At 49.7% G+C, this 14,772-nt stretch overlaps 1 protein-coding gene across 5 annotated transcripts in view; it reads right to left on the reverse strand.

Annotated features, from left to right (window-relative positions):
• BOC (BOC cell adhesion associated, oncogene regulated) overlaps nt 1-14,772 on the reverse strand; it is a 112,087-nt gene that overhangs the window by 21,453 nt on the left and 75,862 nt on the right. For 4 of the 5 annotated variants that reach the window (XM_072965291.1, XM_072965303.1, XM_072965276.1 and 1 more), the window contains 2 exons: nt 10,597-10,778; nt 9,508-9,786 (listed from right to left, as the gene is read on the reverse strand). In XM_072965291.1, the coding sequence (XP_072821392.1) occupies nt 9,508-9,786; nt 10,597-10,693 (376 nt within the window). In that variant the 5' untranslated portion in view covers nt 10,694-10,778. The remainder of the gene's footprint in view (nt 1-9,507; nt 9,787-10,596; nt 10,779-14,772) is intronic. The other variant, XM_072965283.1, reaches the window with a different exon arrangement.

The raw sequence follows: 14,772 nt of genomic DNA on the forward strand, positions 1-14,772 counted from the left end.
GTTTGACAGGACACCTGCCCTCGCCTGTTGGCTGGTGTGTTTGAGAAATCCATTAGAGGAATGTTTTTGCAGCTTTAATCCTCTTACCTTCCCTCAGACCCCTCTTTTGTATCCTCTCTTTGTGCATTCTTCCAGCGATTTTACTAACTTTCCTGCACTAATCAAATGCCAGGAGGCCCACTCTTGTTTCTCAGCTCTCACCAGGTCAGAAGCCCTGGTCTTTGGGGCCATCATCTCGCAGTTTACAGACCTGCTTTATTAGTCACAGAACTTTGTGCTTTCTGAGAAAGCCCTAACATCTCAAGCTCCATACCAAACCCTGCCCAGTTCCTTGCCTTCTAAGCACTCAATTTCTTAACAGAATGTGTATCTTCTTCTTTTTTTTTTTTTTTAACAGAGGTCCTGGCCAGGACCTCGTGCATATTAAGCACATGCTCTACCACTGAGCTCCCCCCCCCACCCGGAATGTGTATCTTCTGACACATCTCTTCCGTAGGACCACTGGATACACAGATTACAGGGATCTGTTCAGACACAAACCATGCAATGTGCTCTGAGATTCCTCTTCACGCCTAGGATACATCAGGCTCCTACCTTCTTGGCCGTGGGGGAAAAGACGAAGAAAATAAACACTTTTAGAGGCATGTGGGTATGCCTGCCATCACCAGGATCATATGTGAAACTACAAATTGACAAGCTTTTTCTTGAACCCCCTTTTGAATTTCTCTCTCACCACCTTCTAGCCTTGGTCCTTCCTTCAGCCGATCTATGAATTAAATGACAGTATTTCGTGTACATTTGTGCATTCTCATAACACAACATGGTCACATCTTAACTGCAGGCTCATCCCCCAGTTTTTAGACTTTACAGGCCTCAGCAAAATGCTCCCAGTGTCATCAATAAACCTTACAATTACTTTCAAGGAGTTTCCTCATTTGATTCTCTTCTTCCTGAGTTTTACCTTAGGCTGCAACTTAAAGCTCAATTCCATTCAAGAAAGAAGTCAGGCATAGGGAAATGTACACAAGATCTTATGGTAGCTCACAGAGAAAAAAATGTGACAATGAATATATATATGTTCATGTATAACTGAAAAATTGTGCTCTACACTGGAATTTGACACAACATTGTAAAATGATTATAAATCAATAAAAAATGTTAAAAAAAAAAAAGTCCGGGAAGACAGCGCTTTCAGACGGAGGCCGGCTGACATTCCCAGCATCCTCATCTCCATGAATGTGGCTGAACGATTAAAAAATATTTTGGCTTTCAACCCAGGCAGGCACTTCTCGTGTCTAGTCGGCCCTGCCCTACCCTCCTGCCTATTCTCAGGGCTCCCAGACAAGCCTGCGCTCATCTGCTGCAGCCTGGATGGGGTCCCCCGGGCTGCAGGGCACCGCACAGGGCTCACTTGGCAGAGCGGCCCGGGCGGCTCAGCAGCCTTGTGGCTATCGCCCAGTTTCTGGGCTGAGTGACAATTCCGCTCCCGAACTCTCCTGGCCTCCAGGCCTCAGCTTGTCCCCGTGCTGGCTTGCTGCATCTTTAGGGCTACAGTTACAAAGCACAGAAATATTTCGCCCTAATGGAGGACTCCTCAGTGATGTGCTGACCCTGCGGCCCTTCGCTGCACCTTTCTGAAAGATGGCAAAGGTGCAAGGGCAGTAAAACTAGCCTGCAGCTCACTGCTTTACAGATGGGCTTGGAGGTGGCATCTGAGCCAGTGAAGGGGCTGAGGGACTGCCTCCCCGTGTGGCCTCTGCAATGCTGGGGCTCTCCTGTGCCCTGAACTGCCCCCTGATGGGCAGAGAATCACAGCACAACTCTTGATCTCCAAGTCACCTGAGCAGCCGTGGCTTGGCATGGCCCCAAGATCAACCCCTGAACTAAAGTGCTCTACAAGTGGAAAACCATCTGATTGACTGCAGGAGCGGAGTGGAGGCTGGAGCCTGACAGTGCTTCCCGTTAGAGGTGGGAATGCCTGGCTCCCGGTGAGCAGACAGGGTTTACTGGGGGATGGGCAGGCATCTCAGAAGCCACGCATCCTGGGTTGTGACTAAGCCTATTACCCGTCTGTAGCTCTGGCACACAGACCACTGAAGTCAAACCGAACTGTAGCCCACAAGGCTGGGAAAAATCAGCAGATTCTGGAGTTGGCGTTTGGCACAATACCATCACTCCAGGAATCACTGATTCATTCACTCAGCCAGCCAGGAGCTGCAGGAGATATAAAGAAGACAGACATAGTGCCTCACCACTGGGAGCTTCACTCTAATAGAAAAAACACTTAAAAGCAACACACAAGGTAGGGTACAGTAATTCACAAGAGTGGTTTCCCCAAGCGTAGTCCCTGCCACTTGCACCAGCGCTCGGTTACCTCCAGCTCCAGAGCAACTCAGAAAGGGGCCTGGCGGAGTGAGTTCTCCATCCTTTGCAAGGCCGGAAGCGTGGATAAATACATTTGCTCTCTTTGGGACTTTCTTCTGCCTGTTCAATTGCACAAATAATTTTGGCTCCAGAGCTCTCTCCTGACAGCCGTGGAAACATGACATGCAATTTCTCAAACACACTTTCTGATGAAAGCAAGGCAGGCTCTCTATTTAAATAAAAACAGTTTCCATGAAGAAAAGAAAAAAAAAACCTTTGCAGATGCCAAACACATTCATCCCTGAATCTTGTGTTTCTTTCTTTTCCTTTAAGGTGGGGTGTGCACCTAGATTTGAGTGATGGGAGAAAGCTGAGGATGGGGAAGAGATGAAAGAGCTAGGGGGAGGAGGGCAGAAGATCAAAGTCATGACTGGAGGTGGGCAGGAGAGGAGAGAGGGCATAGAAGAAAGAGGGAAAATAAAAAGAACCTAGTTTGCAATGTCATTAAATGATTTGCAATAAACTGGCCTAATGCTTCAGGAATTTCTTGGCTTGAACCAATTAAAAATATTTTTTTAAAAGAGACATAAGAGATTGAGAAATGTTATTAATCCTTGAAAACAAGTCAAGGATGGGAGCCATTTCTCCACTGAGTCTGGCAGCCAGATGAACAGAGAAGATGTCTGTAGCCCATCCCATTTATCTGACTTCAGTGCTGCTGGGAGGTAGGGCTGGTTAGCAGAACTGGGGAGTTTCTTTTGGACTAGCTGAAGGAATAAAATGGTTTAAAAAAATACACAGAGGAAAGAGAGAAGAAGGGAAAAAAAGATTTACTTGCCAACAACCCACATCACACATATTTCTCTGATCAACCAAATCTAAACTATAAACTTAGCAATGGGGAAATTAATGTGAATCCTGGTGGTCCCGACTCATCAGAGCCAGAGCTGGATCCCGGCACAGTCTCTGGCAGGCTGGCTGCCTGCACAGGAAGAGAGAGGGGAGAAGATAGAGGCGAGCACTTCAGTGTGGCCCTTAAAACCAGAATTCTAGGTGGGAGAGGCAGGGGCACTGTCTTTGGGCCAGTGGGGTCCACAGTGGTTCCCACTTTTCCTGCCCACACACCTGGGAACTACATATTCCTAACATTAGTGGTGACCACTGATGCCGTCCCACCCTCTCTGATTTGACTGAACTCACCATGGGAGTATCTGCACCATCTCAGAAACTGCACTGGGCTTAGGTCTAAGTATACAATGTAGAGGGCTGAACTCAAGTTGTTGAAAGTCTGAGGAAGATACATGAGGACTCAAAAAATTAGAAATAAAAGTTGCTCCACACACATTCTTCAAGGCTCAACCCTGAGTCTTCCTCAATGCCCTGAAATTGAAGTGAATCACTGTTAGCCTGAGCTCCCATTAAAATCTGTTTACATCTCTGTTAGGCAACTCACAGCTCTGACTGACTTGCTTTATGGCTCACACGTGACTGCATCTATCCTCTCCATTAGTTTGGGAGAGCCTCCATGGCAGGGACCAGGTCTTCCTGTGCTCTGCTGGAAATTCTAAACACTCCCCACTTCTCAGGACGCCAGTCTCCAGAACATCCAGATAGTGAACTCAGGGCCAGAGAACAGACAGTTCGCCGGTTCCCCAGGGGGACTCGTGCATCTCCAGCTTGCTGGCTTTCCCTGTGGATTCTGGACTTACCAGCCTCCACAATCAGGCTAGCCAATTCTTTATTAGAAATCTCTCTCTCTACCCCCTTTTTTCCTTTCTCTACTCCCCTTTCCTTACCTCTCTCTCACCACCTACATGTATATCTGTGTGTGTGTGTGTGTGTGTGTGCATATATACATACACACACACAAAACTGTATATGTATGTTCTCCATAAAATTACATGTATATATATAATTATATATAAGTATATATATGTGTACATTTCACACACACACAACATATATATAATAATTGGTTCTGCTTCTCTGGAGAATCCTGACTGAAACAGGGATAAAGGAAGCTAGAAATATTTTAATGTGGACAGCAGTCCTTCAGGGCCTGTCCTAATTCAAGGTCACAGTGCAGAAAACCTTAAGGAAGTGAGTGATGGGAACCACAGCTGGGAGCTGAGTCAGAAGAGACGAGGCTCCTGTTTGTGGAACTCACCACGCCGAGGGCCAGGGTCAGCCCAGCCTGTCAGCACAAACCAACACTGCAAGAGCAAGCGGCCATGAACCAACAAAGGCATAAGTGGGCAGCTCTGTGGCTACAGTGACAACACACAACGCAGTGACACCACGGCGGCTCTCAGAGGCGGCTGGCAGGTGGGAACCTGGGTTGGAGAACACATGTACAGAGGGAGATAAGAAATTCACAGGAAATGGGTCTGGTCTCTTCCTGATAAGCCAGTCCTGTCTACTGTGGCGGGGACTGGGAGCCGTGCCGCCCCTGGACTGTCTTCCCGAGAGCTGCCCCCAGAATGGACTGGGAAGCACAGGGCTGGACACAGGCCCCAGAGCCTCCCACAGAAGGACACTACACACGTGCGTTGACCAAATGCATCAATAAATAAAACCTGGAATTTATTAAATCCTTCAAAAAATTACTATCTTAGATTCTCATTTGATTCTCAAAGGAAAAAAAAACCTGTATGACGGATGGTATAATCATTATTGTGCTCATTTCACAGCTGTGAGAATCTGAGATTAAGTGACTTGCCCAACCTCATGTTAACTCGTAAGTGGCAGAGTTAAAACTTAAGAAAAAAAGATGCTAGGTTTAAGTTTCTTGTTCTTTCCACCATACCAGCTTGGCTCTATTTCTCTCATGGGTTAAATTATGGTAACAAAGGGCCCCTGTCACCTTCTGACCTTTCCTCAAGGTCACAGAGTCATGGAGACAGCTGCCTGAGGGGAACTCCTTCCCTTCCTGTCAGCTGCCTTGCCCCTGATCCCGGATGCCAGAGAGAAGATAACCCAGGAGAACGTGACTGGTCCTCGTGCTCAAAGACCTCACAGAGGGGTTAGATCCACTCTCAGTTAAACAGCATCAGCTTAAGACTTCACATTAGTCTGTGAACTACAATTCCCAGATGCAGAATTACTGCCCGGTTACTGCCTATTTTATTTCACCTCTGACTAGGACCTAGGGATAATGGATAACTGGGAGAATTAATTTAAAAAAAAAAAGAAAAGGGTGAAAATGAAGGATTATTAGGAATTTATCCGGATGGCAGATGACCAGCGGTGAGGGACGGAAAACACCTTTCACGCTGCATGCCAGCTCTGATGAACTGGTGGTGGCTTCTTGCTCTGCTGCACGGAGAACAATTCCAAGGCTGACTTGGGTCCAGGGGCAAGAAAAATGGTGCTGAGGGCAGTGTCTGCTGTTGGCTCAGGTGCACAGAGTGGCAACCTTTGAGCCACGTTGAGTGGTTGGCCTTTAGGTGCGAAGCTTGTGATAAGAGAGGTAAGAGGAAGAAAGGAGACCAAAGCTGGAGCATTTCGAAAAGCCAGAATTAGACAAGACGGTCTGAAGGGACACAGCAGCAGCAAGAGGGATTCACCACAAATAAAGTTTAAGTTAAACCGGAAAAACAATTTCCAGGTAGAGGAGAGTGGGAAGGACACCTTCCCAGAGAGTGAAGGCAGCCGTTCTCCACGTGGACCGCCCGGGTGGGCCACCAGGAGGAGAGGGCGGGAGCGCACTGCTGAGACTTCAGGTCGTTCCCCTTTACCTGAAGACCAGAGCTGACGTCACCAGGCAGGGGTGAAGTTCAAGTGCACCCCCAGCATCAGATGAAGGAGGTCTGGACCAGGAAAGTTCTGCTAGAGGCCCCCTCCACTCCCCTGAATCCTCAAGCCAGGTCCTGCCCCCATCATTGAAAGCCCCCAGTGATCTCTAGGAGTTCACTAAGACACAGGGGGCAGCGTCCTGCCAGGGAGGCCAAACAGCAGTGCTCTGTCTGAGGATGAACATCTGAACACACGCGGGAGAGGCAGGAGGGAAAGGAAGCCTGCAATGCCGAGTGTGGGTGTGGGTGCGGGTGCGTGTGTACGTGCGTGTGCACTGGCACGCCGCTGCCCGGCCTCACCCCGCCATGCAGATCGTGCCTTCGGTAATCCCTTCTACCACTCAGCCTCTCTCGCACACCAGCCAACCAGCAAAACACAGCCCCCATTCTGCTCAGGAATGTGCTTTCGGAAACTTAATCTAGCTGCTGAGCCTGGGCCAAATCCCCCATGGCATTAACCCAAAGACAGCACCCCTTTCTCCCGCCTTCCCACCACCCTGGCACTGCCTCCTCCAAGTCTGGGAGGCGGTGGTTCCACTCCACCAGCTCCCCCTTCCCCAGGACACAGCGCCATCCAAGCCCGCTCTCTGCATTTCCAGCACTTCTCCATCCTTCTTCTGGTCAGGCCCAAACATTTCCCTTCTGATTCATGTCTCAATGACAAGCCAATAGTTCTTGGCTTTCAAACAAGACGCGCCTCAGCTCCTGCACAAGCCCCCTCTTCTCTCACCATGCCTTCTTGGGCTGCAACCAAACCCGTCCCTTTGTCCTCACTGCCAACTGCAGATCCCTTCAAGCACCAGAGAAAGAGTGGCCAGGAATTTTTTAAAAATAAAGGCTATAAATTGTCTCTCCTCACATGGATACACCTTGGAGTAGAAGGAGGGCTCCAGAACAAACCTTCTCCTCTCCAGCTCTCCTTCCAAACAATGAAAGGCCCAGCCCGCCTCCTGATTAGGCCGAGAATGCTGGAGTCTCCCAAGTCTTCACAGACGAGGGCTGACCACCTGCAGGTGAGCAAGCCTCCCAGATGAGCAACGTCACCCTTTAAAGGCAGAGGGGTTGCAAAAAGGCACATCTTGTCTGTAATGATGACCAACTGGCAGCGACCTGATGGCCCAGCCCTAGGAAGAGGGTTCAGCACATTGTGGTAGAGCAGCCTGGGGATGTTCTAGGGCCATGATAACTGCGCTCCTGCTCTGGCGGTGGGGGGGGGACGGCAACTAGGAGCCTGCCGGAGGGATGGTTACATGGGATGTGCGTGTGAAAAACACATCAGGTTGTTCGCTTAAGATGAGGGCGCTCTGTGTACTTTACCGGATGCATTTTATACTCAAGAAAAATACGGTAATGTGGCCATACGGCCAATGGAAAACGCTCATCATACAGTGTCAAAGGGAAGAGAGTGAGGACACAAAGAATATACTCAGTAGTGCAAACACACGGGTACGGACAGACTGGAAGGGCACACTCCAAAACGATACTGGTGGTTGCACGAGGGTGGGAGGCTGGTGGGGAGACATTATTTTCTATGTATTCTAAACCTTCTATAGTGTCATTTTATTATAATTTCGAGACATGTAAGAGAAGTAGTATGGTAAGAAGTATGGCTCTGAGCTCAGCCCTTCTTGTTACGATGAGGTGACCTCTCCCCACCGTCCTCACCCAAGTCTCCCGGCACCACCCCCAGCAGGCACAGAGGGAGGGGAGGGCGCAGCGGGGGGCCCAGGGCCTGCCCCCCTCGCTGAGCCTCACAGCCCGCCCCCCAGAGTCCTGGCACTCAGATTCAGTAGTGCTCCCGCTGCCACGAAAGAAAGGGGCTCCCCTGTGGGAGTGAGGGGTGCTCTGAGATGCAGCCCAGGCTCGGCCTAGTCCCTAGGGAAGTAACTGGGGACCCACCCTGCCTTCCTCCCTCTTCTGAGAAGAAGGCAGGGCCGCGTGACGGTTCCCCAGGAAAACAGGAATGCTGGAGCGGCCCCCGTTCGCCTCTCTTCTTCCACGTGGTCAAGTCCCCCCAGGGCCTGGGATTAGGGAGTAGGGAGGGGTCTTTTCTCCCCTGCTTTTCTGCTTCCCCATCTCTCGCCACTTTCCTCCCAGGACTCGTGCCTCACACCCCAGGGACTCCAGCTGACTTTTAAGGAGCATTTTAGAGGTCTGCTGCCTTAGGTATGACCCATAACATGAAGACCATCAACCTCCTGGAAACACATCATCTGGGAGGGGGAGGATGACGGTGACACGGAAGCAGGGATACAGGGCACTGCTAAGTCACGAGGGAACAAGCCTGGAGACCTTCTCAAAGTTTAAATCCAAATACCATTAAACTCTCAAGTTTCTCTGTTCCCTACACTTCGGCCACCAGGAAAGGGGAGGTAATTCTTCATACTGTTGACCCTTAAACGACACAGGTTTGAACTGCACGGGTCCACCTGGACGCGAATTTTTCTTTCACAGTGAATGCTGCAGCACTACCGGGCCCACAGCTGGCTGGACCTGCGGATCCGAAGACCCTGTATGAGTTGTGTGCGGATTCCTGACTGCCGGGAGGGCCGGCGACCCTAATCCCCACGTCGTTCAGGGGTCAGCTGCGCTTCCTGGCTGTAGACTCCGCACATGAGACCAGGTGTCTCGCTGCTCTGTGGCCTGTGGGACTTCAGTCTGTCAAGTCTCACTTCCTCCGTGTACAATGGGCAGAAAATTAGGTAATGTGTGTACTGAGCTGAGCTTGGACACAGAAGTATATCCAAGTGGCAATTATACACGAGAGTAGTAGGAAGTCTTCCCCTGGCATCCTCCTCGGACCAAACTGTCACCTGATCTCTTCCTCTTTACCTCTTTGTCACAGTTTCCTTTTCATTGTGTTCTACTGTTTATACTCCAGGCATTTGGAATATGCTTGTCCCTCAGAGGCAGGAGGCCAAGGGCGAACGGGCAGGTTCTGTTCAGACCACGCGTAGCCCTGTACATGCTCTGACGACAGCTGCTGTGAGGACGGAGTGTGGGGGACGGAGGGGGCGGCAAACAGTTGGCACAACCACATCTAAGACCACAGGGTGACCAAGTAGGAAGGAACGGCATGGCCCAGCTCCGGAGCCCATAGGAGCAGTTCAACCATGTCAAGTTCCCTTCCTTCCAGACACTCACTCCAACTCTGCCCCTACTCAGAGAGCACAGAGGTTCCCTGCCACAGGGGATATTAGACAGCCACTGCTCTCCAATTGGAAATGTCAGCTTTTAAGGCCCCTTTTAAGGTAAGACTAATGACAGAGGGTTTGAATGGTGGGGGACAGAGAGAATGGGCAGGAGGCAGCGGCTGCGGCATGGAAAGGGGCAGAGGAGCAGTACTCACTGGCTAGTGTCACGGTGGCTGGCACGCTGGCCACAGCCCCTGCAGGCATCCGGGCCACACACTGGTACCGTCCCACGGTGTGGTTGTCGAGGGCGGTGATGACGAGGGTCCCGCGGGTGATGAGGACGCCCAGGGCGTCATCCGAGCTGTTCAGCTCCCTCCCGTTCAGGCGCCAGGTGGTGTTCATCCAGGGCGGTTCCACCACGCAGCCCAGGATCACGGTCCCCCCGAGCTTCTGGACGGTGGAAGAAGGCTGGACAGTGACCTGAGGGACTGCATCTGGAGGAAGAGCAGGGATGTGGAGATGAGCTGACACCCCCAAGAAACTGACAATAAGGCCTCCTCAGAAGCACAGCACCCAGACAGCCTTCAGAGCTGAGCAACCCAGAGAGGTGCTGACCTTTCTCTGAAGAACACTGCCGCCCTTGGGTCCATTCCCGATCCTGGCCTTGTCCCCAGAAGGTAACCTGGAGGGGCAGTGTCAGGTGCAGGCAAGGGCTCAGGCTTTGGACTTAGACCTGGGTCTGAATCCCAGTGCCACTGCTTCTGAACCAGGTGACTTTAGCCTTTTTGGGTCTCAGTTTCTTATCTGTAAAATGGGACTAATATCTCTCTCACCGCATTGCTGGGAAGCTTACAAACTATGTATGTAAACCGCCGGCAGGCTCAGTACAAGGCAGTTGAATTACTATCATTACTCCTCCTCTAGTATTTGAAATGATTAAGATACCAAAATACAGCCAATATGATGTTATTGACATCATTTCCCATCTTGTATTTTTTTAGTGGAGGTACTAGGGGTTGAACCCAGTACCTTGTGCATGCTAAGCACGCGCTCTACCACTGAGCTGTACCACATTCATTCCTTCGTTTCTTTATAATGGAGGTAACTGGGGACTGAACCCAACACCTTGTCATCTTGTATTATTGAGCATGTTCCTGAAGGCCAGTGGGAACGCAGTGCTCTTCGAAACCCAGGAGGAAGGCCTTGTTAGAAGGTCCCTGAGGAATGCGTCACGCTTCCGGCTGACAGCAGGGGCAAAGTGTCCTTCCCAGAGGGGCCTCTGAGAAAGGAAGGAAGGCACTCACTCAGGTCAGCGAAGCAGCCCGCTGTGGCCAGGAGGAGGCAAGCGAGTGTGATTCCAGGCCTCTGTCCTCTCTGTGTCGTCATCATCCCATGCAGCATGGTGTGTCACACAGGGTCCAAAGCCAAAGTCCCATAAGCCACTGGAGTCACTTAATGAGGTACTGCAATCTCCTGCCACACTCTGCTGTGAGAAAGAGAGAGAGAGGGAGAGGGCCATGGTGAGGATGCCTGGGACGGGACGTCCTTGTGCTCCGGGCCTGGCCGTGTCCCCCGCGCCCCTTGCTTCCACCACACAGGCGGGAACATTCAAAGTGTTGGCCTGGCTGGGCTGCTGGAAGACCAAACACTCTCATGCCATTTCTCAACTGAAATAAGCCACTTCTAAGTGGCCCCTTTGAGGTAGAAAGTGATGCTATTACAGTAAGAATGCTAGAGCCCTGCCTGGGCACCGACAGTAACGAGGAGAGGAGAGCCCAGGACATGGGGAGGCCAAGACCTGCGGTTTGGTGCCAGGCCCTGGGTGGTGGGCACGTAGCACAGATGCTGGAGAGGATGAGGTCATCTTTACCACCTTCCTGCAGGAGGCCAGGTGTCCTGGGCCACCTGTACTAGTGGCTCACCGCTAGTACAAAGGACCGCGCACAATGCGGTCATACATACGAGTGCATGCGGAGTCCTTCATTTAGGGAATGTTACTAATTAATGAATCCTAAAGTCTCAGAGGCTCACAGAAGGTCTCCTGTTTTGATTCATCTCAGCTCTTCACTGACATCCCTGTGACCATTCTTCGATTCCTGGAATCAACCAACCCTCCTCAGCTTGTCTGTAACCTCTGTGTCCCCAAACACAAACACAGACAAAAGTCACACATCAGCCAAGGCCCCTCTTCTCTCTGCCCTGGTGCTGAAGTTCTGGTGTTTTCCATCTCTACAAAATCTGTACTCTTGACAATCGTCTGTGTTCCATCTCCACCCAGAGCTTTCCTTCGGAGCTCTAGGCTGCCCTGCACCTCCAGCAGCTTGGTGACATACCTCAGCTGTCAGCCACCCTCCTACTGCCTGCCTAGAACTTTAACTCCTCTCCGTCCACAGTATTATTTCTTTATGCCTCATTTAATCTATGATGTTCAATAAAAGATTCATCAAAATGACATACAGGCAAGTGTAGACACCCTTCTGTCACAGCCTCAACCAAGATCTTCTCTGCTTTTCACCGCTGCCCTTATAGAACATCAGACCAGTAAGGAAGGTGTGTCAACATCCTTATTAGGCTGGTAGGCATTACAGTGAGGTTCAGATCAAAGGCAACATGACAACGGTCTAGATGGTGAATGCACGTTCCTGAATCGTGCACATACGGCAATATTTAGTATATTTCCAGGAGAGTGACTTATACTCAAAATGTTCTCTCTTTTATCTAATTAGTGACTCTTTCAAAGACTTACAGTCACCATTGAAAAACCAGACGAGGCTGTTAAGCCACCCAACTGAGAAATGTGCTATGGCCCCGGGTCTCTGGAGTTCTGGCCACCCGCCCAGTCTGTTGTAAGAGCTGATCTTCAGTCTCTCAACCCCCAATTGCTCCTTCAACAAGGGCCTGAAGGCTGGGCTGCGGGGCTCTTGCTCTGTGCCAGGAAGTGCCTGAGATCTGCTTAAACACTTTCCTTCTCCAAGCTCCTTTGGCCCTTTTGTCTTTTCACTCAGCTGCTGAGAGTGTCAAGGGCCACATCACTCTGCCCAACAAGCACCTCTCCAAACCAGATCTAGGACCCAGCCCTACACTGTTGTTCACAATGTTTCCCAGTAAAGAGTTCTTTCCCCTTGGTTTTTCATCCTTCCCTTTGCCTCGTGTCTTTGATATCAGAGCACCTCCAAAACTCCTCCACTGTTCTGGGAAAGGACAAGGGGACATTTTCCCTAAGAGGTTTGAAAGAAAATTTTTAAGCTTTTCCTGACAACATAATTTCCTCTTGGTGTAGAGAGCGCTTTTGCTCTTTTTCAGACAATCCAGTAAATCAAAGGGTCATATTATAAAGCGACATTGAGGAAAGCTGCAAAGGATGTGAGTACAGACAGGAAGGGCAGGGAAGGGCGCGGTGGAGGGGGGGGGGAGCCTATCATCACCGCAGGTACCTTGCTAAGCTCTTTGCACAAGGTATTCTTTTCATCGTCAGAAAAACTCGACAACGTGGGGACTCACCCATTTTACAGGTGAAGAAATTGAGTTCCAGAGGGTAGGTAACTTGTCCAAGGTCACATAACTGTAGGCCTGGAGTGAAACCCAGGTTGGGCTCATTCCAAAGTTCTGCGCTTTTTAACCACAATAGTAGCTTTTTCATGTTTTTTCTATCAGTGCTCTGCACCCAGTGGGTGCTTAATGAATGGAGTTGGAATAAGAGTGAGGCAAAACAATGAGGAATTTTAGCAGTGATTTCTGAATCGCTGTTCATTAAGGAAAAGTTCGTGAACATATGTACAAACCATGCAAGCTTTTGGTGTCCTCTCAATCATCCAGATACTAGTTCTAGTTCTCTGCTTTTTCCCAGTGAAATGAAGTATTTATCTGGAACACTGCATGAATTACCAGTTATAGGATTTTAGGGAAATTGCTTGCTCCTGACACGCACCAGTTTCCCCAACTCCTTAAAGAGAACTCCGACACCTGTTCCTCCCTCCCCAAGGAAGTGAGAAGGAAGGAAAGTAAGGATGGAGGCAGCTCGGCGGGGAGACAGAATGAATGTGAAGTAATAAAGGGCAGAAAGAAGACGTGCAGACAAAGAGCGACAGGAGGGCTGTTTCTCATCCTGGCAGAGGGTGGCTACAGAGGTGTTTGGTGGTTGTAAAGTCGACAAAGGTTTTACTGAGGAAATTCAGCCCAGACCGCCTCCTGCTTAACGAGGGCCAGCCAAACAATTCCTGTTACTTCTGCACCCTGGGTAATTTACAAGGTTCAAAATGGAAACAGACCCCACTACTGCTGCCAGCCACCATCCGGCTTTGAAATGCAGCAAGGAGAAAAGAATGTAGCTGGAGAGGGAGAGGGAGGGAGAGGAAGCAGGTGTCCAAAGGGGGAGAAAGGAGTTAACTCATTGATCCCCAAGACAGAGTTGTGAGCAGGTAGCACTCAATGAGCCCAGAGCAGGACACGTGGGGTCTCCCTCACGTAAAAGCAGAATTGCACCAAAAATGTGGAGGGAGGAATCATAGATGAGGCTGTGATGCATCTTATTTAGCAGCTGGGGAAACTGAGTTACTTCTGGACCAAGTTACCTACTGAGCTTGGTCTAGAAAGATAGGTCCAAAAACACAGGTTTCGGAGAACATTTTTTTTTAATGATTAAAAAACGGGCAAATGAGGCTTAGCTGGAGTACCTAATTGCAGTGTCACTTTGTCCCATTGTGAAATGAACAAGGTACAATTTCAAAGTTGGGTGAAGGCAACAGTAAGGCCTGTTATTTTTCTTGGCAATGCAAAGTATGTCTAGATCCGGCTTATTTTCTCAGAAAAAGAGATCAAGGGGGAAAAAAATCAAGAGCAGAGAGAAGGGAAAATGAATTCTTGACATGAATTCCTCCTTGAGGCCTAGGTACTTGCTATTTTTTAAGGGTTATTTGGACTCAAAAAATAAAAGAAAATGCGCCTGAGTTTTACTGCCGACATACATGTTCCCACTGAAATAATCTCCAGGCAGACGGTTTTGAAACTTTCCAAAAACAACAACAGCAGAATACACGTCTAAGGTTGAGACCAAGCATGAGAAATTATAGCCTTGGAGTATTTATTTTGCGAGAAAATTACAAACAACGGAGAGTCGATCATCAGCAGGAGGAGAACAGCTCCACCTTCTCCCAGGAGGGCTGGCTGGCCGGAGTGAAACCAGGGCACTCGAGGCCACGTCGCATGCCCTGATCACCAAGGCCCCTGCAGCTCTCTCAGAAAGAGAAGCCTGCATGGTCTAAGATGCGAAACACACCCTGTGGAAGTCCTATGACCAATAACTAAGATGAGCTACACAGCAGCCCATGTGATTTAGCAGAAAGCACAGAGTCTATCTTAAAAAACATTCTTCCAGTGGCATGAATGAGATCTGACAGAGTTTTTTTTTCCCATCGGTTGAAAGAGGGCTACCTCTCTGAAGTATTTCTGACTCCAAGTTACATTTTTTGCATGTTTCCAAT

This window comes from Vicugna pacos, chromosome 1 (genome assembly GCF_048564905.1).
Source record: "Vicugna pacos chromosome 1, VicPac4, whole genome shotgun sequence".
In the NCBI taxonomy this organism is placed as follows: domain Eukaryota; kingdom Metazoa; phylum Chordata; class Mammalia; order Artiodactyla; family Camelidae; genus Vicugna; species Vicugna pacos.